Source organism: Canis lupus, chromosome 11 (assembly GCF_011100685.1).
Source record: "Canis lupus familiaris isolate Mischka breed German Shepherd chromosome 11, alternate assembly UU_Cfam_GSD_1.0, whole genome shotgun sequence".
Taxonomy (NCBI): Eukaryota; Metazoa; Chordata; class Mammalia; order Carnivora; family Canidae; genus Canis; species Canis lupus.
The window spans coordinates 20607429-20630447 of NC_049232.1; the positions used below are offsets into that span (position 1 = coordinate 20607429).

Below are 23019 nucleotides of genomic sequence, written 5' to 3' on the forward strand. Positions count from 1 at the left end.
ACCCAGGTGCCCAAGCCTCAGTTTACTCTAAAACAAAACAAAAGGGCAGCCTGGGTGGCTCAACAGTTTAGCGCCACCTTTGGCCCAGGGCGTGATCCTGGAGACCCAGGATGGAGTCCCATGTCAGGCTCCCTGCATGGGGCCTGCTTCTCCCTCTGCCTGTGTCTCTGTCACTCTCATTCTCTCTCTCTCTCTCTCTCTCTCTCTCTCTCTGTCTCATAAATAAATAAAATCTTTTTAAAATTTTTTTAAAAATTAAAAAAAAAACAGACAAAACATGTTATGAGGCTTAGGAGTCTCAATCATTAATCTGTTTGTTAGGGCAGATTCTAAGCTCCTTTCTGATACTTTAGGCAGCAATCTTTGGAAGTGGGTGGCCATTAATTCAGGTACATGTCTTGTCTATGCCTTCTGACCCAAGGCATGCCAAGGCACATGAATCTGGGCATTCAGTTTTGGAGGGTTTGTCCCCTCTCCCCTGAAACCCCTACAGGAACCCCAGTTGAAGCAACTGTTCTCTGAGCATGGTCTGAAATGCAATCTCTGATTGTGCTTGAGGAATAGAGAGCTGAGGTCTTGGCCCACTTTGTTTTTCCTCTGCAGAGCTGTGCTTAGACATTCTGCCTGTAGCCAGCAATGTGGGTGCCAGGAAAGGCAGCCTCATGAATCTTGTTATTGTCTTTAGGACGGCGGTGTTTGCAAGGACATTATCCTCAACATCATGGCTTGACCTCTTTGTGGAAGGAAGTATATAGGAGAGACTTCTCTTAGGTCTTAGTACTTAGAAATACTAGCTTCTGGAGAACGAGTTTATTGCTTTGCATACAGGGATTCTGCAAGCTGAGCCACTGCAATCCTTAGAACCTGGCAAGCAGGCAGGCCCCTGGGCAGGATGACTGGTTGTCAGTCTTACCCTTGGCTTGGTTATTTTGCAATCCCTCCTCCCCTGGGCTGTTTGCCCTGATTCCTTAGCTTTTTGTTTTATACTTTCCCCTTGTATGTGTCCTTATAAACATCCCTCTCTGCTACACAGTGAAGTGTGATAATAAACATGGGAATTCATTTTTAAATCTACTTCAGGGAAGTTGTGAGGATTAAGAACTGAATGGCTTCATGAATGTCAAGGAAGCAGCACAACCACCCAGTTGAGGTGGGATTCAATAGGAGGCAGAGTTTTTTTTTTTTTTTTTCTCTAGACTGGATCATCTTGCTACACACAGCAATCCCCTGATCCACACAGCCCATATATATCTATATATCTATATATATAGATATATATATATATAGAGAGAGAGAGAGAGAGAAAGATGTGTATATGTATGTATATATATATATGTGTGTGTGTGTATATGTGTGTGTGAGAGAGAGATATATATACCTCACTGAACACACTTTGAAATTTTTGCAACCTCCCTTGAGATTTTGCTGACTTGACTTAATTAAAGAGCTGAGAACTAAAATTCTTCCTGAAGCCCTCATTTTATGGGTCCACCAGTAGGGACTTGTTAGGGCTAAAACAGCCCACAGGCCTGAAGCACAGGAGGAACCACCCTTCTGGGAAGGCTGGGTGGGAAGGAGTGTGGAGGAGGGTAGAGGAGATAAAGAGTGCTGGAGAGGTGCAGATCCCCCACCCCCATGGCCACACAGTGGGCCCTGAATTCATGCCCCATAGGCTTGGCCTATGGTATGAATGGAGCAGAGAGAACAAGGTTTTCAGAAGGAATCTGCTCAGAAAATATAATCACAGACCACTTGGACTTTTCAGCAGGGCAGAGGAAACTTCGGCTTAGGCCCTATGCCCTGGCCCTGGGGAGTTTCAAAGAGACTTGGAGCTTCTCTCCATGCTTGGATGTCTTCTGAAGCAGAAATATGACCTTGCTTCATACTGCTTCACAGTGGAGGGGTCACCAGGCACAGCCATGGCCTTGGCAGGCTTCTTGCTATGTGACACAAGCAAAGCTGAGGTATTAACCTCTCTAACCCCTAGAAGAGGAAGGTGAGGGGCGCCTGGGTGTGTCAGTGGTTGAGCGTCTTGCCTTTGGCTCAGGGCGTGATCCCAGGGTTCTGGGATCGAGTCCAGCATCAGGCTCCCCCAAAGGGAGCCTGCTTCTTCCTCTGCCTATGTCTCTGCCTCTCTCTGTGTCTCTCATGAATCAGTAAATAAAATCTTTAAAAAAACGAAGAGGAAGGTGAATCACAGGGCGACAGTGACTTGGCCCCCAGGGCATGGTAGAATCAGGAGTCAACCCCAGGGCTGTGGAACCTCTGCCCTTAGCACAAAGGCAACAGCCTGTCACAGGAGAGGAGACCCTGTTCCAGCTGCCATGCTAATACTCCCTCAGATCTGGGCTGGGGCTGGGCCTGCTGGAGGGCTGGGCTCACACTTCATGTTGTCTTCTCTGGCAGTGGAGTCTAGTGTGTGAGGATGATTGGAAGACGCCCCTCACCTCCTCCCTGTTCTTTGTGGGTGTGCTCCTTGGCTCCTTTGTGTCTGGGCAGCTATCTGACAGGTAAGGAGGCTGGGAGGGAGGAAAGCTGGAATAGGGCCCCTTGTCAATTCACTGCCAATCTTGGGGTGGGAGTAAATTTAAGGCATTTCCACTCAGAAAGAGAGGATCCCCCCCCACACACACGCCAACAAGTCAGTGAAAGGAGGAGCCGTGATGTCTCATGTTTCCTGTTCCATCAGCCCCTTGCTGGAACCTTCTTTTGTTCAGTTCTCCCAGCCTCAAACCTCCAGGGATTTGGCCAAGGGTCAGGAAGACTCAATGGCCTCACTGGAAACAGATTCTTATATCACCAAACCTCTCAAAAAAAAAAAAAAAAAAAAATACACTGCTACCCTCACCACTACTGCCCCACCTTACTTCTTACTCTTAGAAGGTCTAAGAGTTTGGTCTGTCCACAGACAGCCATCCATTAGTCAGAGGAAGGTCCAGACAGCCAGGACCCATACTGCTGCTGTGGGTCAGGCCCCCAGCAGGGCACCAGGGCCGCAGAACTGACCCATGCTGGTTGTGGGCCTCCTGAAACTCAGAGTCTAGAGGAGACAGTGCCATGGCCCCAGGAAAAATGCCTCACTAGCCCCTGAATGTCCTAAGGGCACCAGAGCAGGCAGGTGGGAGTGCTCAGTAGCAGGGTTGGGAAGGCTTCCCAGAGGACTGCCTGTCCCTCCTTCAGTTACAAAGTCCCAAGGGACTACAAGCCCAAAAGCCTGAGACCTGAATTTGGAAAATGTGGTAGGAGACTGTTCTGCTCACACCTGTGCTCCATTCTACCCATTGGTCACCATCAGAAAGTAAAATGAGACTTAAGCCAACTCTTGCATCATATTTACAGTTGCAAGCTACACTTCCCGTAGACGATTCCCACACAATTTTGGTTGCACATTAGACTCACCTGGGAAAATTGATTAAATCCTAATACCCAAACTGCATCCCAGAAAATAAGAATCTTGGGGGGTGGGGTGCTGGCCCCAGCATTTTTTGGGAGCAGGGGATTTCAAGTGCAGCTAAGGTTAGATACCACTGCCATAGAGGTAGATCCTCATTCCAGATTGACAGAACTAGATACTAGATTACCTGCAATATGTACTCATCCATTTTCCAGAAATGTGGTGTCAGTTTCTACCTGTGGCTTTTTTTTTTTTTTTTTTTTTTTTATTCATGATAGTCACACAGAGAGAGACAGAGAGGCAGAGACACAGGCAGAGGGAGAAGCAGGCTCCATGCACCGGGAGCCCGATATGGGATTCGATCCCGGGTCTCCAGGATCACGCCCCGGGCCAAAGGCAGGCGGCAAACCGCTGCGCCACCCGGGGATCCCTTTTTTTTCTTTCTTTCTTTTTTTTTTTTTTTTTTCCTGTGGCTTGTTCCAAAGAGCAGATTTCTCTCTTTTTTTTTTAAAGATTTTATTTTTATTTATTCATGAGAGACCAGAGAGAGAGAGAGAGAGGCAGAGACACAGGCAGAGGGAGAAGCAGACTCCATGCAGGGAGCCTGACGTGGGACTCGATCCTGGGTCTCCAGGATCACGCCCTGGGCTGAAGATGGCACAAAACCGCTGGGCCACTGGGGCTGCCCTAAAGAGCAGATTTCTATGGGGACCTTGCATGAGCTGCTCTATGCTTTCGAGATATAGGGCCTCCACAGAAGTTTTAGGATCTCAAAGGCACCTCCTGGGGAGATGGATGCCTGAGACATCACAGAGGAAGAACTCAGGAAGATGAGGCCGAGAAAAGTTGTTACAGCCCTGAAAACAAAACAAAGTCTGCAGTGATAAGTGACTCAAAGCTTGCCACATGCCCTGAGTTACAGCTGCCTTGACCTGCATGTGCCATGTTTTGTGCTGTGCTATATTCTACAGGTTTGGCAGGAAGAACATCCTCTTTGCAACCATGGCTGTGCAGACTGGCTTCAGCTTCCTGCAGATTTTCTCCATCAACTGGGAGATGTTTACTGTGTTATTTGTCATCGTTGGCATGGGCCAGATCTCCAACTATGTGGTGGCCTTCATTCTAGGTAGGAATGGCTTCAACCCTCAGAGCTTCTCCTTCCAACCGTCTGAGAGGCCTCAGAAAAGGGGGCCACTAAAGAGGGCATAGGGAGTGCTCTTAGCACAGAAGGAAGCACCTCAACCCATCGGCTGTCCTTCTAAAACAGGATCAGCCTCAGATATACATGTGTTGGGGAGGGGGCTGTAGTCTCAGGTTCTTCGATCTGATCACAGACAAGCAAGTGCTCACAGGGAGCCAGCTCTGTCCTGGGCTCTGAAATGCGGTAGTGAATGCCACCCACACAATAACTGAGACACATCTCGGGAGCATAGGGCTTGGGAAAGGCACAAAGTTGGGGTGCTGGAGGAGGAACCACCTAGAGATGTCTTTGATCTGGGTTGTGAAAGCTTGGAACTTCGGTCTGGGCTATGGCACAGTGTTTCTGGCAGCTGTGCCTGGCCCCTGGAGGGACTAAGGGTAGTTGGTGTGGCCAGTACACAGGTGGAAGACGCATATGCTGACAGGAGTTCAGTGCCAGACGGCCATCACTGGGCAGGTCTGGCCTCACCCTGAGTCACAGTACACCCCAGAGCATATCAGCTGCCTGCAGGACGAGTGCTGTTGATAGTACTCCTGTCTCCTAGCAGCAGCCTTGCTTCTGGAGTCTCAGGCAGCATTTTAGGGACACACAAGCTAAAAAGGACATGAGGAGGCCCCCAGCGCTCTCACCAGCATTTCCCCGGAGGAAGTGAGGTGAGCTCCAAGCAGCCTGGCCAGGGTCACCCACAGGAGCAAGTGTCCCCAACATGCTCTCTTTGCCAACCTGTTCTCTTCCCCGCTGAGTGGGGGTGTGGGGAATGAGGGGCCCCTCTGGTACAACACATACCAGTTCCCATAATCTCTTGTGTGATATCATCATTGGCTCAGTGCTGGCCTAGTTTGTCCCTATTGTCACACTGTAATTATTAATAGTGCCTATTTATTTATTTATTTATTTAAGATTTTGTTTATTTATTCATGAGAGACACAGAGAGAGAGAGGCAGAGACACAGGCAGAGGGAGAAGTAGGCTCCATGCAGGGAGCCCAATGTGGGATTCAATCCCAGGTCTCCAGGATCACAACCCGGGCCGAAGGCGGCACTAAACCACTGAGACACCAGGGCTGCCCAATAGTGCCCTTTTAATGTGAGTCTAACAATTCTTTTTTTTTTTTTTAAGATTTTTTTTTTATTTATTCATGAGAGACACAGAGAGAGAGAGAGGAAGAGACGTAAGCAGAGGGAGAAGCAGGCTCCCCACAGGAAGCCCAATGCAGGACTCAATCCCAGGACCCCAGGATCATGACCTGAGCCAAACGCAGACACTCAACCACTGAGCCACCCAGGTGCCCCTGAGTCTAACAATTCTTAATGTCTCTGAAGTCTGAATCTGTGAAGATGGATTCTGATTGCTTTTAAGAGTCTAAATGACTCACTAGCTTGGGAGATGCTGTGTTCTCTTAGTTGAGGAGGTGTACACTCTCTGTGAGGTTGCCAAGATGGGATTGCTCACATTCCACTCCTTTAATCATTTGTGAAGAGCTCCTTGACACAGCCAAGTTTTCTGGAGGGGGGTTCGGGGGGATGGAAGAGCACACTGAAGCCACATGGTCCCGGCCATTAGCACCCTCTGTAACAGGTCCCAGCAGGAAGGGGGGGAGCCAGATGTTCTTAAAGAACATCCTTTTGTTTTAGAGGACACAGAGATTAAGGCCAGTGGTGCTAGAAGCTAAGGATTAGAAGAATTCAGGATGGAGACTGCAAACTCCTAAGGCCTCATGACCCCAAGGACACAGGGCTCTTGGGTAAAGTCTATTTGTTCTCATGGGCAACATTTCCCAGAATCTATATTCCTAGTGGTAATCCTCCCTAAACCTGAAAAGTCCAATTTGTGGCTCAGCTTGGGACAGACACAGGTACATACAGACACATCCAGGACTAAACAGGCCTCCTCAAAACAGAGGACTCTGCCTGAGGCGGGCAGACCCCTCTAAGGAGGACCTAAAGGACCATCTGGAATGGAAGGGCAGAAAATCATGGTGAAGCCAGAGAAACCCTGTCACTGGGATTGGGACCCAGGTGGGGTTTGCGCCAGCATGGCATCCCCCAGGTTCTACTGAATGGCCAGTGTTGCGTCCTTCCTTTCCAGAGGCAAGGGCGCTTCTGGGGCCTTGGAACCTCCCCTGTGCGTAGGTGAGGCTGGGAGAGCCCACCCCAGCCCTCCTGCGGGGAAGTCCTGCCCAACTGGCCCTGACACTACAGCCTGCTCCCCTCCCAGCTCTCCATGCCAAGAAGAATGATAGGGCCAAGGGGGAGAACAAGATCTTGTAAGATCGGGGAGGTCCGAGATTTATAAGCCAGCCATCAGTGAGCTGGACGCTGGGCGCTGCAGGCTCCCCATCAGCCTGGGTCCCAGAGCCTCCCTGGCTGGCGTTTCACGTCTCTGTGCTCTAAAGGGAACTGCTAACGTTTGTGTCCTGGTAGGAGACTCTTTGTGTTGGGTTTTCAGGTTTGGACATTTGAGAATGTCGCTGAAAACCTATCCGCCCCCTGGAGTAGCGGACTCCGGAGTCCGGGCCTGGGATGCCGCGGCCGCACCAAGCGCGAGGGCTGGGCGGCGCCTGGCTTCCCCACAGCGCAGCAGCGCCCCCTGGCGTTCCAGGGCCAAAATGGTGAATTCTGGGTTCTGAGTAAAGTAAACGAAAGCTTGAGAGATGCGCCTTCAGTTTTATGCCCTCTGGCTCTGGGGAAGGGCTGGCGAGAATCTGTGATAATAATCCCATTTTAAGAGGCTTCACATTAATTCAGGAAGCTGAATTGCTGTCATTCTCAAAACGACGCAGAAATGGACCTTCCTTGCTCTACTTTTTAAAAATTGTAAAGCCTGCCAGAGTCCTAGGGGACAAGGGAGGGAAAGAACAGTGCTAGCCAAAGGAACATAAAGTGGATTCACCTGATAGTGAGGCCTTGCCAAAAAAAATGCTAGTTTAGGAGGAAATGACTACTCAGGACGGATGACCCCGACTCTGCCCACACTCTAGCTCTCTCTCACCATCTCCTACTGTTTGCCAGAAATAGTGCCTCACAGCTGTCCACAGTCTTCTGGGTAAAAAGCCAGAGGCTCCTCTGTTATCCCTCATAACTACCTGTTCAAATTTATATTTCACAGTTAACTGCTTTCCCGTCTCGACCGATCCACTAATTCAGTATTTTCCTAGTGTTTCTAACATCAACCTCCTGTGCAATATTTGTGCTACTATGCTGACTTATTTAAAACTCTGCTTCCTCCGGGGTCTATATATGTTCTTCCTTTTTTCAAAAGTATGTGATTAATGGCATCTTCCTCTATAACTCTGGCTACCAGAAAATTCAGGCAAAATTGAAAGTATCAACCATGCAGTCTTTATCAGTCACACATTTTTTAAATGTTTTTAAATTGAGATATAATTTGCATACCATACTATTCACTCTTTTAAAAGATGTACTTTAATGGTTATTAGTATATTCGCAAAGTTGTCCAACCATCAACTTTTTCCAACTCCAGTACATTTTCATCACTTCCTCAAAAAACCCTATACCCATTAGCAGTGATTCTCTATCCTCCTCTTTTCCTAACCTCTGGCAACCATTAATCTACTTTCTGTGTGGATTTATCTATTCTAGACATTTCAAACAAGTGGAAACATACAACATGTGGTCTTTGTGATTGACTTCCTTTGCTTGATGTTCTCAAGGCTGGCTCATGCTGTAGCATGGGAATCACTATTCCACTGAATGGATTGACAACATCTTCATCCACACATCAGTTGATGGCCATCTGAGTTATTTCCACTTTTTGACTATCAAAAATAATGCTACTATCATCATTTGAGTACAGGTTTTTGTGGATATGTGTTTTCAGGTCTCTTGGATATGTACCTAGGAATGGATTTGCCAGGTCATATGGTAATTTTATATTTAACCATTTCAGGAACTGCCATACTGTTTTTTCAAGGTGACCAGTTGCATATTTTTTGTCCTTTTCTTCAAGGCAGAACTTTTGCCTTTCTTTGTATTTTACATTAATTAATTACAGTAACATTAATGTTACTGTTATCTTATTATATTCAAATTATAAGGTACCTCAAAGACTTCAAGGGATTAGATGAGATACAAATATATTAAGAAGATGCAGAAATTTGCTGCATCCCTTGTTTGCAATGTACTGAGTGAAGAAAGACTTTTTGGGTTATATACAGAGATAATAAAGATTACTTTTACCAGGATAAAAGAATTAGCTATTCCTGGGCACCTACCACATGCCAGATATTCTACTAGATACTTTACACATGGTATCTCAGTCCTTGAATAAGACATCCATGAAGTAGGACTTATCAAATTCACTCTACTAGCAAATGAGTGTTAAGGAGCCCAGGCTCTCTGCAGATACCTCTCTGCACATGGCCTCTCTACTCATAACCCAGGGGTTCCTGGGTCCTACCCTATAGCCTGGCAACTGTACCACCTTCTTATTTCTTTCTTTCTTTTTCTTTTTTTAGATTTTATTTATTTATTCATGAGAGACACAGAGAGAGAGGCAGATACAGGCAGAGGAAGAAGCAGGCTCCACGCAGGGAGCCTGACGTGGGACCCGATCCCGGGTCTCCAGGATCATGCCCTGGGCTGAAGGAGGCACTAAACCGCTGAGCCACCAGAGCTGCCCTCTTTCTTTTTTTAAAAAAAGATTTTTAATTTATTTATTCATGAGAGACACAGAAAGAGAAGCAGGGACACAGGCAGAGGGCGAAGCAGTCTCCCTGCAGGGAGCCCGATGTGGGACTTGATCCCAGGACCCCAAGATCACACCCTGAGCCAAAGATAGACACTTAACCACTGAGCCATCCAGGTGTTCCCACCTTCTTATTTCTTGAGCAGGGGTCTGCTGCAGGCCTCTGTTGGTCATTCATAGAAGACTAGGTCCTGCCTTCACATGGAGTGGATCCAGTGATTCTTGGGATAACAACCAGAGAAGGGCCTTGATCAATGTGGAAGTGAGCTTACCCCTTTCTGAGTCACTCCCTTTTGGAGAGAGTACTCTGATTGGAGTGGTAGTGACAGGCAATGGGCAAACACTCCTGATCGGGACATGCTCTTCGGCTTATATGACAGAGTTTTACTCCCAAGAGACATTGCAAGGTCCAAGCAGACCAAGACCAACCAGGAGCAAAAACCTAATGAGTAAACAGGCCAAAATAGGCATCCCCAACCAGCTGTCCTCTGCTGTCACCGGTTGGGCAGCTATAGGCCATGGAAGGCCTGCAGGAAGCAGGGCTCCTCTTCTAGTGCTCCTCAGAGAGGTCTGGTCAGCCACCCCCTTGGTTCAAAGACCAGCCCAAGAAGGGAATATGCAAATCCTCACTTCTTGCAAAGAGAACATGGCCTGACCCATGTCCCATGAATGTCTCCCTTAGGAATTTCATTTGTAGCAGTGCTTGATAAGGCCTGAGCTTTGCCTCCAGGTGATTTTTTTCTAGATGGTATCCATAGTTCAAACAGATCAGGCTTATATCCTTGCTGCCCCAGTTACTACCTACGTGTGAATTGAGGCAATTTGCTTCAACTCTTTAAGGCTCAGCTGATTATGTGTAAAACAGCAGTAGTATTAGTTTATCTTTTTTTAAAGATTTATTTATTTATTTTTTTTTTTATATATACAGTCTTTTTTTTTTTTTTTTCTATTTATGATAGTCATACAGAGAGAGAGAGAGAGAGGCAGAGACATAGGCAGAGGGAGAAGCAGGCTCCACGCACCGGGAGCCCGACGTGGGATTCGATCCCGGGTCTCCAGGATCGCGCCCTGGGCCAAAGGCAGGCGCCAAACCGCTGCGCCAACCAGGGATCCCTAGAGATTTATTTATTTTAGAGAGAGATAGTGAGTGGGAGAAAGAGGCAGAGGGAGAGGGAGAGAGAAGCTCAAACAGACTCCTTATGGAGCATGGAGCCTGATGTGGGGCTTGATCTCACAATCTTGATGTCACAAACTGAGCTGAAATCAGGAGTAGGACACTTAACCACTAAGCCACCCAGGTGTCCCAGTGGTAATATTAGTTCTTTCATAATTATTGTGAAACTTCAAAGAGATAATGTATGTAGTCGAAGACCTGGCTCAAAGCACCTGCTCAAAAGCAAATGTTAGCTATGGAGATGATAATGGTGACAGCAATGATGATAATGTGTCAGGAGAAGTGGCTGTCTAAAAGTCAGAGGGCAAGGAGTCGTGCTAACAAGGAACTCTTCAGATTCATGCCATCTGTGTTGCTCCCCGCAAAGACAGAGGGTTACATTTAGAAAGCTCTGTTCCCCCTTTTCTGTGCAAAGTCAGAATAACGCTGTTCTGGCCTGAGACCCGAGCTTAGAGACAGACGTTATCCAGGAATCCATTGGTATCTCTTCTCTCTCTTCTCCTATCAGGGTCATGGAATCGTAGGGGGAGCTCCCTTGGCCTCACGATATTACAAGATTCTCACTTGGTCCTGTGCACTTGATCTTTTCTGCAACCAAATCCTCTGCTGCTTCACTGCTGAAACAATGCTTAGGGACAAAGCATCCCCCTATTCATTCCCACATCATGGTCATTACAGCCAAAGTGTTAAGAATCATGGCAAGGTGGGTCTGCCTGTGGAATGGTAAGAGGGTCATTACTGAGGTAGGAAAAGATCTGAAAATACCACTCACAATCCTCAAAGAAGTCAAGCCCTATCTTTGGAAATTAGTAGAGAGGCTGAAAAGTGCCCTAGGTGGTTAGGCCTATTACCTACAGTCTGGAATGGGAGAGGCACACATTATTGGCCATGTCTATCAGTCTGGTGTTTAGAAATGGTTGTTCAAAAGGGAACCACTGAGGCACACATCTTAGTTATGATGAGTGAGGATGAAATGGGCTGGAGGATCAGGAACAAGCAGGCAGCAAGAATGGGAAACAAACCAACTATAATTGACCCATACCAATGGGGGATTGGGGCACTGACCACCCTTCACCCACACAGTCGAAAATCCACATATAACTTTTAATTCCTCAGATTCTAACTTCTAATAGAGTCTACTGTTGATCAGAAGCCTTACTAATAACAAAAACATCCAATTAACACATATTATGTTCTATATTATATACCGTATTCTTAAAATAAAGTAAGCTAGAGAAAAGAAAATGTTATGAAAATCATAAGGAAGAGAAATACATGTACAGTACTGTACTGTATTTATTTTTTAAAAAATCCTTGTGTAAGTGGATCCATGCACTGTAGTAATTATATGGCTCCTCTGGAATTCGCCCTTAATTCCTGAGCTTGTGCTCAGGGCATTTTAACACAACTGAGAAAATACTTTTTGAGAGACAAGCCTGAATGGTCCTTTGAATGGTCTGTTTTGTGTTTCCTGGGCTACTTTCCTGTAATGGTGGGCAGATCTCAAACAAAAAGCAAAGCTGTTGCCATTGGCCAGATCTCTGGCTCAGGGTCAGAGGACCAAGAGTAGACTCTGGAAAGGGCCTGGAGCTCCGTGACAACAGAAGGAGCTTGTTCTTGGACTCCCCCATCGCAACTGAGAGCTCCAAGAGGCAGGCAGTATCTCTGGAAGACCTGTAACACTGAGCAGAGCAAAAGCCAACACTCCACCCCCCCACTCCCTGCCCCTCCCCCCTCCCCACTCCCCCCACCCCCACCCCAGTGTTCTCTTTCCCAAAACAAAGCCCCACACCAAGCAAGCTTGGGCCTTTGTGGTGTTCTGGGAAAGCTCTGTGAAGTTTCCTGGGTGTGTGGCCAGCTCTAGAGCTGCCACCTGCTGGGCCAGCAAAATAGCTCCTTCTTTCTTTCCTTGGTCTGAATAGATGATGTCTGCCTGGGGCTGATCTCTGGGTAGGATGGCCACAAGGAATTCAGCCCTGGGTGGCTGGGGTGGGGGGGAGGGTGTACCCCTCTGTGTACCTTCAGGATCAGCTGGATCCTTTTTTTTTTTTTTTGGATCCTATTTATCATTTCTCAGGGCCTAAGGGTAGCTAACAGTGTCCTAACACAACTCTATGAACTATGAACTTTCCACTGTTCCCCAAGATCCCTTGTCTGTTTGTTCATAGTGGGGAAAGGTGGGAAAGGCTACATGCATCGTGACCCCACAGAGTCCCTCAGAAGAGCCTCCCGGAACACCCTTTCTGCTCCTCACCCTGTGTGCTTATTTTGGAAATGTGGCTTTCTCAGAAAAGATTGCCTCTCAGGGCTGGGCATGATATTTCTGTGACATGAGACGGCCTTCAAAAGATAAATCTGTGGCTCCTTTAAAATCTCGTGAAAACTCATCCTTCTTGAAGGTGTCAAGTCTTCTTGAAGGTGTCAAGGTCACTTCCCACTGTCCTTCACCATAATCACGCCTCCTCTGGGCCCTAAGGCAAATGCCTTTTCCCTTTCCTGAGTAATTGTAGTTCACCCTAACTGCCAGGTAATGATGTAAAACAGCAAATATTGAAGTGAGCTAAAATGCTAATACTCCTCCCTTGTTTTGAACAGGAACTGAAATTCTGGGCAAGTCAGTTCGTATTATATTCTCTACATTAGGAGTGTGCACATTTTTTGCAGTTGGCTACATGCTGCTGCCACTGTTTGCTTACTTCATCAGAGACTGGCGGATGCTGCTGCTGGCGCTGACGCTGCCGGGGGTGCTGTGCATCCCTCTGTGGTGGTGAGTGTGGTTCTGTCCCAGACGGCCCCCCGCTGCGGGCCAGCGGCCTGGAGCTGGAGCCTGGCGCCTCCCCGCGGGCCCATCTCAGTGGAGCCGCCCGAGGCCAGGAGAGTGTTGGCCTTTCTGTGGGTGGGCCTGTTGCTGGGGTCTGTTGCTCCACACTGCGCTCCCACAGAGCACCGTTCTCGGGAAACGCGTCCCCACTGAGGCTCCCTCCACTCTCGGCTGTTGGTTGGTGATGTTTGCGGAGGTGGTACTGTTGGGCAGAGCTAGAAAGCTCTCCCTCTCCTGGCTCTTTCGACAACTTTTCTCTCAGGAAATCTTTCCCCTTATGGATTCAACTAGTGTAGTGTCTTTCTTTCTTTCTTTCTTTTTTTAAGATTTTATTTATTTGAGAGATAGAGCAAGCATGAGCGGGGAGCAGGGCAGAGGGAGAAGGAGAAGCAGACTCCCCGCTGAGCAGGAAGCCAGACAAGGGAACTGGATCCCAGGATTTGGGGACCATGACCTGAACTGAAGGCAGACACTTAACTGACTGAGCCACCCTGGTGCTCTCAATTTAATACAAATTTAATACAATTTCCTCAAGTTTTCCTATCACAGGGTGATTAACATCTAGGTGTGCCTGTTTATTCTGCTTTGTCTTGAAGATGAGAGGATTACTTTCATTTAATGAGTTTTAGAGAAATCTCTCCTTCCTCAATCCTGCCACCCAGTTTTGACACATTCATGCAGGATTAAACACGTTTGGAGATACAGGCCCCAGTTTCACCCAATATGATGATGTAGGAAATTTCAGGTGAGAGAAGACAGAATAATGGAATAAAGTCCCAGCCATACTTTCTTTTGGGAAACCCCCCATTTCTTTGTTTTGTTTTGGGAGAGGTTTATTTCCATATTTAAGCAAGAAGAAAGGGAATTGCTTTTTTGGGTGGGTATCTCTCTCTAATTCTTTTTGGTTTGGTTTCATGATATAAAATCTCCCAGCAGTGACAGGTTTCACTGAGCTGCTTGATCTCTACCTGCTTATACACAATGAAAGTTTCTTTGACCATTTTTCAATCTCATGGTTTAGACTAGCCCTCATGGTTCCCTGTTCTTTGTACATAGCCTAGGAAGTTGCCAGAAGGTCCTTTATCTTGCTGCTACTGTTAGGCAACCATAGAGGCTGACAGGTAGTATATTTTGGCCTTGTTGGATCAGTTAGCACAGGTGGGACCACTCCCAGTTGCTGTCTTATTATCACTTCTAAGACTGCTATCATTTTTCAAAGTAAATTCTTGGCATGGATTGTGCCTGGGAGGAGAAAGCACTTTTTTCCTCCGTTCCCTGGAATTTGAGAGACAGTGTGTTAAAGGTTAGATACTCTTCTGATTTGGAGGTTTTTCTCTGGAACTCACCCTGAAGGTCAGAAAAACTTATGGTAAGTAAGGACAGGCCATTCACTACACAGCTCTGTCTCCAAGGAAGCACCCCAGATTTACAAGAGCAGGGCAATTTTCTGGAATGAGAGCCATCAATATCATAATCATAATCATCAACATCTTCTTCATCACATCTTCTTTCCACAATTTCCTTGCTAACTGAATTTACTGTAAAAGATGTTGGTGACCAGAGGTTCTCTCAGAACATATGACAAGACAAGTCCAAAGTTATTCTCTGCCTCCTCAGGCAAATGATGTTAGTAATCTATGATCCCTGGCTCCTATTGTCATTTTGGTATAAGAGACCAGTATTTCTAAAATAGGTTATAACCAACCTTTATTACTGTGTGCCTCTATCAGAGAGAGAGAGAGAGAGAGAGAGAAAAGGCCCCTGATGGACCATAAAAGATTAGTAGGGATTTCAATTTCAGCAGCTTAGACCTGTGTTTTAGGTCCAAATATTTCATCAAGGAACAAGTCTGATAGGTCAGCCCCTTCAGTTTCTAGTAAAGATGGTCCATTCCATGAGGAGCTGCCTTACTCTTGCCCTAAGGAGAGTTCTTCCTTTTGTTGTCACCTGGTTGGCTCATGAGCACTGCCAGCTGTTGGCACACTGTCCCAGGGACAGGACTGCCCCCCACCCCCAGAGGGCAGCCCCAGGGCCAGTGCTACAAGGCTGTGTGCTTGTCCTGAAAGTTTAACACCAGTCTAATCATTTTCCTATAAAAACAAAACAGCTTTCTTAGGAACACCTGGTTCTGGAGGGTGGGGCTTCTGGAAGCCATGCTCTTCAGTCTAGGTGGGCTGGGATCATGGGGGAGCTGGCTTCGGGCTGCTATGCTCCCTGCTGCCTGCTTAGTGTGTGATAGAGACTTCCCAGCAATGCCTTTCCCCTGTTCTATTTGAATTCAGTCTGCAGAGAGGCTAGAGTGTATAGCGCTCCACTAACTTTTGAAACCATCAGCTAGACTTGATTCTCCATGCAGCAAAAAGCCATGGCAAAAGTAAAGATGGCAGCAGCCCTAAGTATGGTGGGCTGGAAATGAGAGTAGACCTACTATGCAGGGCCCTGAGGGTGGTTTGGGGATTTTTCATATCTCAAGTTCCCTTTAAAAGGTTTGGCAAGAATGGACCACAAGTATGAATGGAGTATGTGTGTACGGGGTGGGGAAGGAGCCCGTAGATGCAACATGGGGGAAGCTTTGCAATATCTAGCTGACCAAACATTAAGAACTTGAGGTTCATGATGAGCCTATGGAAAGAAAGGCAGGGTATTTCTAAGAACAACCTGGTGGGGGAAAGACATTGCTCAGATTTTTTTTTTTAAGATTTATTTATTTATTTATTTATTTATTTATTTATTTATTTATTCATAAGAGACAGAGAGAGAGGCAGGCAGAGACATAGGCAGAGGGAGAAGCAGGCTCCATGCAGGGAGCCCGATGTGGGACTCGATCCGGGGACCATGGGATCACGCCCTGAACCAAAGGCAGATGCTCAACCACTGAGCCACCCAGGCGTCCCGACATTGCTCAGAATTAGAAGTGAAGTGTGCCTGTATATACACATGAAATATACAATGGCTGACAAGTTAAGAGCTCTAATTCTGCACTAACACAGTAGCCACTAGCCACATGCTGCTATTGAAATTCAAATTAATTTAAAGTGAATACTATAAAAATTTCATTTGCTCATTTACATTATTTACACCAGCTCAATAGCCACATGCAATTTATTGGCTACTTTATTAGACAACACAGCTACAGAACACTGCAGAAAGCTTTCTCAGACAGCACAGCCCTGTTCACTGAAGGTCAATAACCTAACATCAGAGTTCCTACAGGGACCAACTAAAGGCATATTCCAAAATGGCCTAAATAGGGGATCCCTGGGTGACTCAGTGGTTTAGCACCTGCCTTCGACCCAGAGTGTGATCTTGGAGTCCTGGGATTGACTCCTACATCAGGCTCCCTGCATGGAGCCTGCTTCTCCCTTTGCCTGTGTCTCTGCCTCTCTCTCTGTGTGTCTTTCATGAATAAATAAATAAAATCTTAAAAAATTAATTAATTAATTAATTAATTAATTAATTTTAAAAAAGGCATAAACTGGGTTCATTTTTCAACCCATGTGCTAGGAATCTGGGGAAGGAAGCTGAGGCTTGGCCATTTGATAAGCTGTGTTGTGCGCTGGGATTAATTCCTGTTGAGGCTCCAGAGGGGCCCATTTACTTATAGGAGGCTTCTGTATCTGCTACATGTAATTTATTTTCTAGGATGATTGAGTACTGACAGGTAAGAAAAACGAGAGCTGGAAGGAGAATGGCTAAGAAATGCTGAGAAATAAAAAGTAGGAAAAAATAGGAAAATATAAATAAATGTAAGTATGATAAAAATAGATAGAAATAGAAAAAAATAGAAAAATTAGGAAAGAATAGGGCAGCCTCCGTAGCTTAGTGATTTAGCGCCGCCTTCAGCCCAGGGCCTGATCCTGGAGACCCAGGATCGAGTCCCACTTTGGGCTTCCTGCATGGAGCCTGCTTCTTCCTCTGCCTGTCTCTCTGTCTCTCTCTCTCTCTTTCTGTGTCTCTAATAAATAAATAAAATCTTAAAAAAAAAAAAAAGAAAAAAATTAGGAAAGAAGTGAACTGTGTGCAATAAAAAAAATTTTACGTTTCTAGACATTAGAAAAAAAAAAAAAAAAAAAGACAACAATGTCTCCTAAAAACTGATTTGGTTACTCACTGACCTGGGAGTCTGTTGAGAGCCACAGGGATAGCAGCTCATAGGAGGATGTCCATATATACACTTTCCTCCTCTGACTCCAGGAAAAACCCAAAACCACAAATGGCTCCATGGTAAAGGGCATCCTTTACCTGATAAACTTCTGACCATCATCAGCTGGGGCACCAGGAATTCTCCAAGGGATGGACACACTAAAAAGACACTAGATTGTGTTTCTTTAAGAGCTTCACTGGCTATTCAGTTTGAAATGACTGTCCCCCAGTGCCCTGGCTTATGGCACCCACAGTTAAACCCACCCATGGTTTGGTCCTGGCTTCAAGCACAACTGATGATCAGCCTTGTTATTTGATCAGAACTTTGAAATTTGGAGGTGCTTTATTATTCCTGTTATCAACGGAAATCTTACGAGGCCTCCTTCCTGATTTTCTTTAAACAGACTAAAATCTTACAAAATAAAAATTTGGGGGGGGGCAATTTATGGTGAATAGTATCAAACCTTGTGATTGTGAAAAATTATAAACCATTAAAAATGTATTCCAGGTTTATTCCCGAATCTCCCCGGTGGTTGATATCCCAGAGAAGATTTAGAGAGGCTGAAAATATCATCCAAAAAGCTGCAAAAATGAACAACATAGCTGCCCCAGTGGTGATTTTTGATCCTATGGAGGTAAGCATTTGCAAATGTGTCCTCCTAAAATCAGCTATGCATTTTTTATTTAACTTAATCCACTGTGTGCCCACTACGATCCAGGCTCTTTGTGAGTCCTTAGAGACACTGTGATGATTAAATACTGAGCTGAAACCCACCTCAGAGTGCTGTGTAGAAACTAGGTGCAATCATATATGTAAACTGCTTAGTATATAGCAAGTGTTGATTAAATATGAGTTCCTCCTTTCCTTCAGCAAGTTTATATCCAACTTTTTACTGGTATTGCTCTGTACCACTGGTGCACTTACATACTGGTGATTTTTGAATGTCCAGATTAAGTGAGGAAAATGTGGTTGAGGGTATTCCATCCATGGATTTCCCCACCATACTCTGAATTGTGCCAAAGCTGCCGAGGAAGCTGGGTATGCCTCTAGTCTTGGTATGTCGTGTCTAACAACCTAAAGGCGTGAAAGTGTAGGCTTGAGGGTTCACCCCTGAAGGCAGGAGGCCACGAGGAAAAGATAATATATTATGGTAGCAGCTGCACTTCCTGACAGTCATTGAGGACTCTCCGTCCATGGCCTGTGCCAGATCCTAAAGAAAATAAGAAAAATTAGATACAGTTCCTATGCTTAAGGAGCATAACATGTAGCTAAGAGTGTCAAGAGGATTAGATGTAACATGAATGATGCCAGGAGGGAGGGAGTGCTAAGTATCCAAGGAGTGGATGCTGTGTACCTGCAGAGAGCGCAAATAGATTGACTCAGGGCTGAAGAGGCAGGTCCAACCCAGGGGTTGGGGGACTTAGATGAATGGAGAAGATGGGGCAGGGCATTCCTCGCTAGGAGAAGGGTAGGGGATTGCTCAGGATACCTTAAGAAGACTAGGGCAGGGACACCTGGGTGGCTCAGCAGTTTAACACCTGCCTTTGGCCCAGGGCTCGATCCTGGAGTCCCGGGATGGAGTCCCACATTGGGCTCCCTACATGGAGCCTGCTTCTCCCTCTGCCTGTGTCTCTGCCTCTCTCTGTGTGTCTCTCATGAATAAATAAATAAAATCTTAAAAAAAAAAAAAAGACTAGGGCAGCTGCAACAACAGTATGCCTGCCCCACATTTAAGTCTGCATAGACTCAAGTCTGGCTACCCTAGAAAGCAGGGCTCTGTGGAGGGTGGTGGGCATACCACGGTTCCACCATGAGGGCTTCCTCCATCCCTGGCCTTTGGGATCTCTGACAGAAACAGATATCCTGGCAATAGCTGAAGGATTCATTTAAGGGCCCTGAGCCCAAGCTCTCAGAGGGCTGCCAGTGCAAATATTTCTTAATCCTTTGCCCTTCTGATCAAAAATTTCATTCCCAGCCTTAAATAATTTATTTAAGGAGCATCCAGTGGACTCTTCTACATCTCAGGGTGGTACTGGTTGTTGGATGATATTTCTTGGCTATGTGATCTGATTCCTGTCTTTGAGGAACTTACAATTTAGTAGTGGAGATCAAACATACATGGTTGAAAGCAGTCAAAAAACATAGAGGAGATAATTATGGGCAAATAAGAATAAAGTCCAGTGTCAAAACACATGTGTCTGACAGCGCCTTGTTGTTGGCGCTCCTGTTGTTAGACACGTGGAGCCTTGACTGGACATGCCCGTTGAGGGAAGGGGAGCCTGTACTCACCTCTACTGCTCCCCTCCTGGCAAAGGAGGTTGGGAGGGGGGGCGAGGGTCCTCTTTAGGAGGATCCACAGAACTCTGTGCCAGCAAACATGGTCTGCCCAGAATGACAATGGAGAGTCTACCAGGTGTCAGGCACAGTGTTCACCTTATTTGATGTTCATGTAAAGCCATAGCTAGTAGGCACCACTCTAGGCTCTTCTTTTCTTTTTTTTTTTAAGATTTTATTTATTTATTTATGAAAGACACACAGAGAGAGGCAGAGACATAGGCAGAGGGAGAAGCAGGCTCCCAGCAGGGAGTATGATGCAAGACTTGATCCCAAGACCCCAGGATCACAACCTGAGCCAAAGGCAGATGCTCAGCCACTGCACCACCCAGGTGCCCCTATAAAATATAAATTTTTAAAGATTTTTATTTATTTATTTGAGGGAGAGAAAGAGAGCAGGAGCGGGGTGGGAGGTGGCAGGCAGAGGGAGAAGCAGACTCCCAGCTAAGCAGGGGGCCTGATATGGGTTTCCATGTGGGGCTCCATGAGGGGCTCCATCCCAGGGCCCTGAAATCATGATCTGAGCCAAAGGCAGACACTCAAACACTGAGCCACCCAGGCGTCCCTAAGTCCTTGTTTTCAGGAGAGGAAACTGAGGTACAGAGAAGTTAAGTAATTTGCCCAGAACCACACAGCTAGAAGTCTCACTAGGCCTCTCTGTTGCCAAAGTACATATTAACCATGGTTCAAGTATGTGCTTAAGAGCATATGCTTTCTTACCTTGTGTTAGAGGCAGTGGACAGAAAAATAAATATAGAGTAGTATCACCTTGGAAAGCTATCTTGGGCTTTTCTGGCTTTCCTTCTGAAGCACTTTCAACCTGCTCAGGGTGTCTGGTCCAAAGGTATTTTGGGACTCCATACAGAGACTAGGACTGGACACAAGAATATTCTTGTCCTGAGGTTTGTAAAACTGGCTGTTATCACAATCACCCAAAAGGGGGGAAAAATCACCCAAGGAGCTTTAAAAATACAGAGTCCTAGGCTTCAGGGTCCCAGGAAAGGTTCAGATTCAGCAGGCAAGGTGGGGACCTGGCAATCTGCATTTTCATAAGGGCCCTGTGGAAACACCAAGTGTTAGCTTATGCCTGATGCACAGATCCTATACGTGCATGACACCACTTCCAGAACCCTCCGTGAAGACTTTAAGTTCCCACTAGTTTATGCAGGAGCTTTATTTGGGTTGTGATAATAGTGATATATGGCCAGGGGTATGCTCTAAAGCTGTGCATTCCAAATAGTGTAGAAAAAGAAAGATAATATGTCTGCGAGCAGCAGGAGGGAGTATCTGGTTATTCTTAGAGAGAAGGATGCTTACATCTGGGGAGCATCTGCTCTAAAGGCAGTCTGGCAGTCTCACTCCCTCACAATAAACACTCCTTCTCAAGCCTCTTTATCACACACACACCATATCCCAAAAAGATCCTCTACCTCAGAGCCTTTACAAGTTTCAATAAGTTTGGTTATCTAGATTCCTAACACATGGGAAGTTGCCTTTAGTAAATTAAGATTAAGAGTAAAGGAAGAAAGCCCATTGATAGCAGTAAGAAACTGCAACTAGCCAACTGGCTAGAATCTTTTTCTCAGTGTTGCAGTAATAGTAATAGTAATAATTACAGTTAAAACATATTGGGCATTAACCATGGTTCAAGTACTATACTAAGCTTTATATATGTGAGATCTCATTTAATTTTTTCAACTCCCAATTACTATACCTTTTTAACAGAGAAGTAAACTGATGCTCAGAAGGAGTACATAATCACTTGCCCAAAGTCCCTCAGTTTACCCAAATCTGTTCTGACACTGAGACAACAACAAGAAAAGTCCAAAAAGCAGACATGGACCTCGAGGCAGGTTGGGGCTGTTTGGCATTACCCACTAAACAGGTCCAGAGGATCATAGCATCCTCTGTGTGATTAAAATCACCAGGGTGGTGACCATGAGTCAAGAAAAGGCTATTAGCAGTCAGGCTTTATATAAAAAGACAGTGAAGCCAATGTTATATATTTTAAAGTTTGCATCTAAAATGGGCCACAAGTATTTTCAAGTGTTAGAATTAGCATCATATAAGTAGATGCGCTGATTCCCCTCAAATTCCAGACTTCTGAGCATATTCAAGGCGAAGTAGAGTCATATGCATAAGTCTTTCCCACCTTGCTGTAGTTGAAGATACCTCCTCATTACCTCTTAATCTCATGGTTATTTGCATTATTTTAGCTTCAGGAACTAAAACTCCAAAGTCAGCAGAAAGTTTTCATTCTGGACCTGTTCAGGACTCGGAATATTGCCACAATAACCATTATGTCTTTGCTGCTGTGGTAAGTAATAAGTGATCTAGAAATGTGCTATGCAGCACACAAGTATACAACTGATTTTCTCTAATTCATAGCAACGTCAGGGCAAGGACTGACTCTTCCTAAAACAAAATAAAAATTATAGACTTCTAAGTAATTTGGAAATGCCTCCATTCAATTCATGGAACTGGATACTAAAAAAAGTCACAGGGAACAATATTTATGTCTGCAGTACTATGGCCCACAGGGAAAGTGTCCCTCCCCTCCGAAAGCAATTGGGATTAATACTAATAAAATTGCTGAAACTGAGAGGCTAATTCAGCTTCCGCTTCCTGAAGCTGTAGTGTCAACATAACAGTGACATTAGAACAACCTGAATCCCCACTGCCGGTGTGGGAGCTTTTTTTTTTTTTTAATTTTTATTTATTTATGATAGTCACACAGAGAGAGAGAGACAGAGACATAGGCAGAGGGAGAAGCAGGCTCCATGCACCAGGAGCCCGACGTGGGATTCGATCCCGGGTCTCCAGGATCACACGCTGGGCCAAAGGCTGCGCCACCCAGGGATCCCCGGTGTGGGAGCTTTGATGAGCTTTTCACACTTGCCAATAGCAAACTACCAAGTGATTTTCAGGCATAGAGGTAATGAATGGACTTTGTCTAGATTTAATAATGTATCTTCCAAGAAACGAGGAAGAAGAAAAGAACATCCCTACCCGCCAACAGCAACACAAAAAAATCAAAGGTTCAGAGACTGTAGTGAGTCTATTTTTAGGGCCATCCTGTTTTGCAGTTAGAAAAAAATCAATGACAGAGTTATGGCTCTGGATTTAGCAAATGTGTCCTAAGCAGGGCTTTCCTCACTCTAGACCTCCTTACTTCTTCTAGGTCAGCATCTGTCATTGGTACAAATGTATCTTGCGCATCACTGAGCCAGTAATAAACTAGTCAC

At 45.7% G+C, this 23019-nt stretch overlaps 1 protein-coding gene across 4 annotated transcripts in view; it reads left to right on the plus strand.

The window, feature by feature from the left end:
• The window catches only part of SLC22A4 (solute carrier family 22 member 4), a 44592-nt gene that overhangs the window by 13688 nt on the left and 7885 nt on the right, over positions 1–23019 (plus strand). For 2 of the 4 annotated variants that reach the window (XM_038552117.1, XM_038552116.1), the window contains exons 2-6: positions 2407–2510; positions 4366–4520; positions 13071–13242; positions 17948–18074; positions 21991–22091. In XM_038552117.1, the coding sequence (XP_038408045.1) occupies positions 2407–2510; positions 4366–4520; positions 13071–13242; positions 17948–18074; positions 21991–22091 (659 nt within the window). The remainder of the gene's footprint in view (positions 1–2406; positions 2511–4365; positions 4521–13070; positions 13243–17947; positions 18075–21990; positions 22092–23019) is intronic. The other 2 variants (XM_038552118.1, XM_038552119.1) reach the window with 2 other exon arrangements.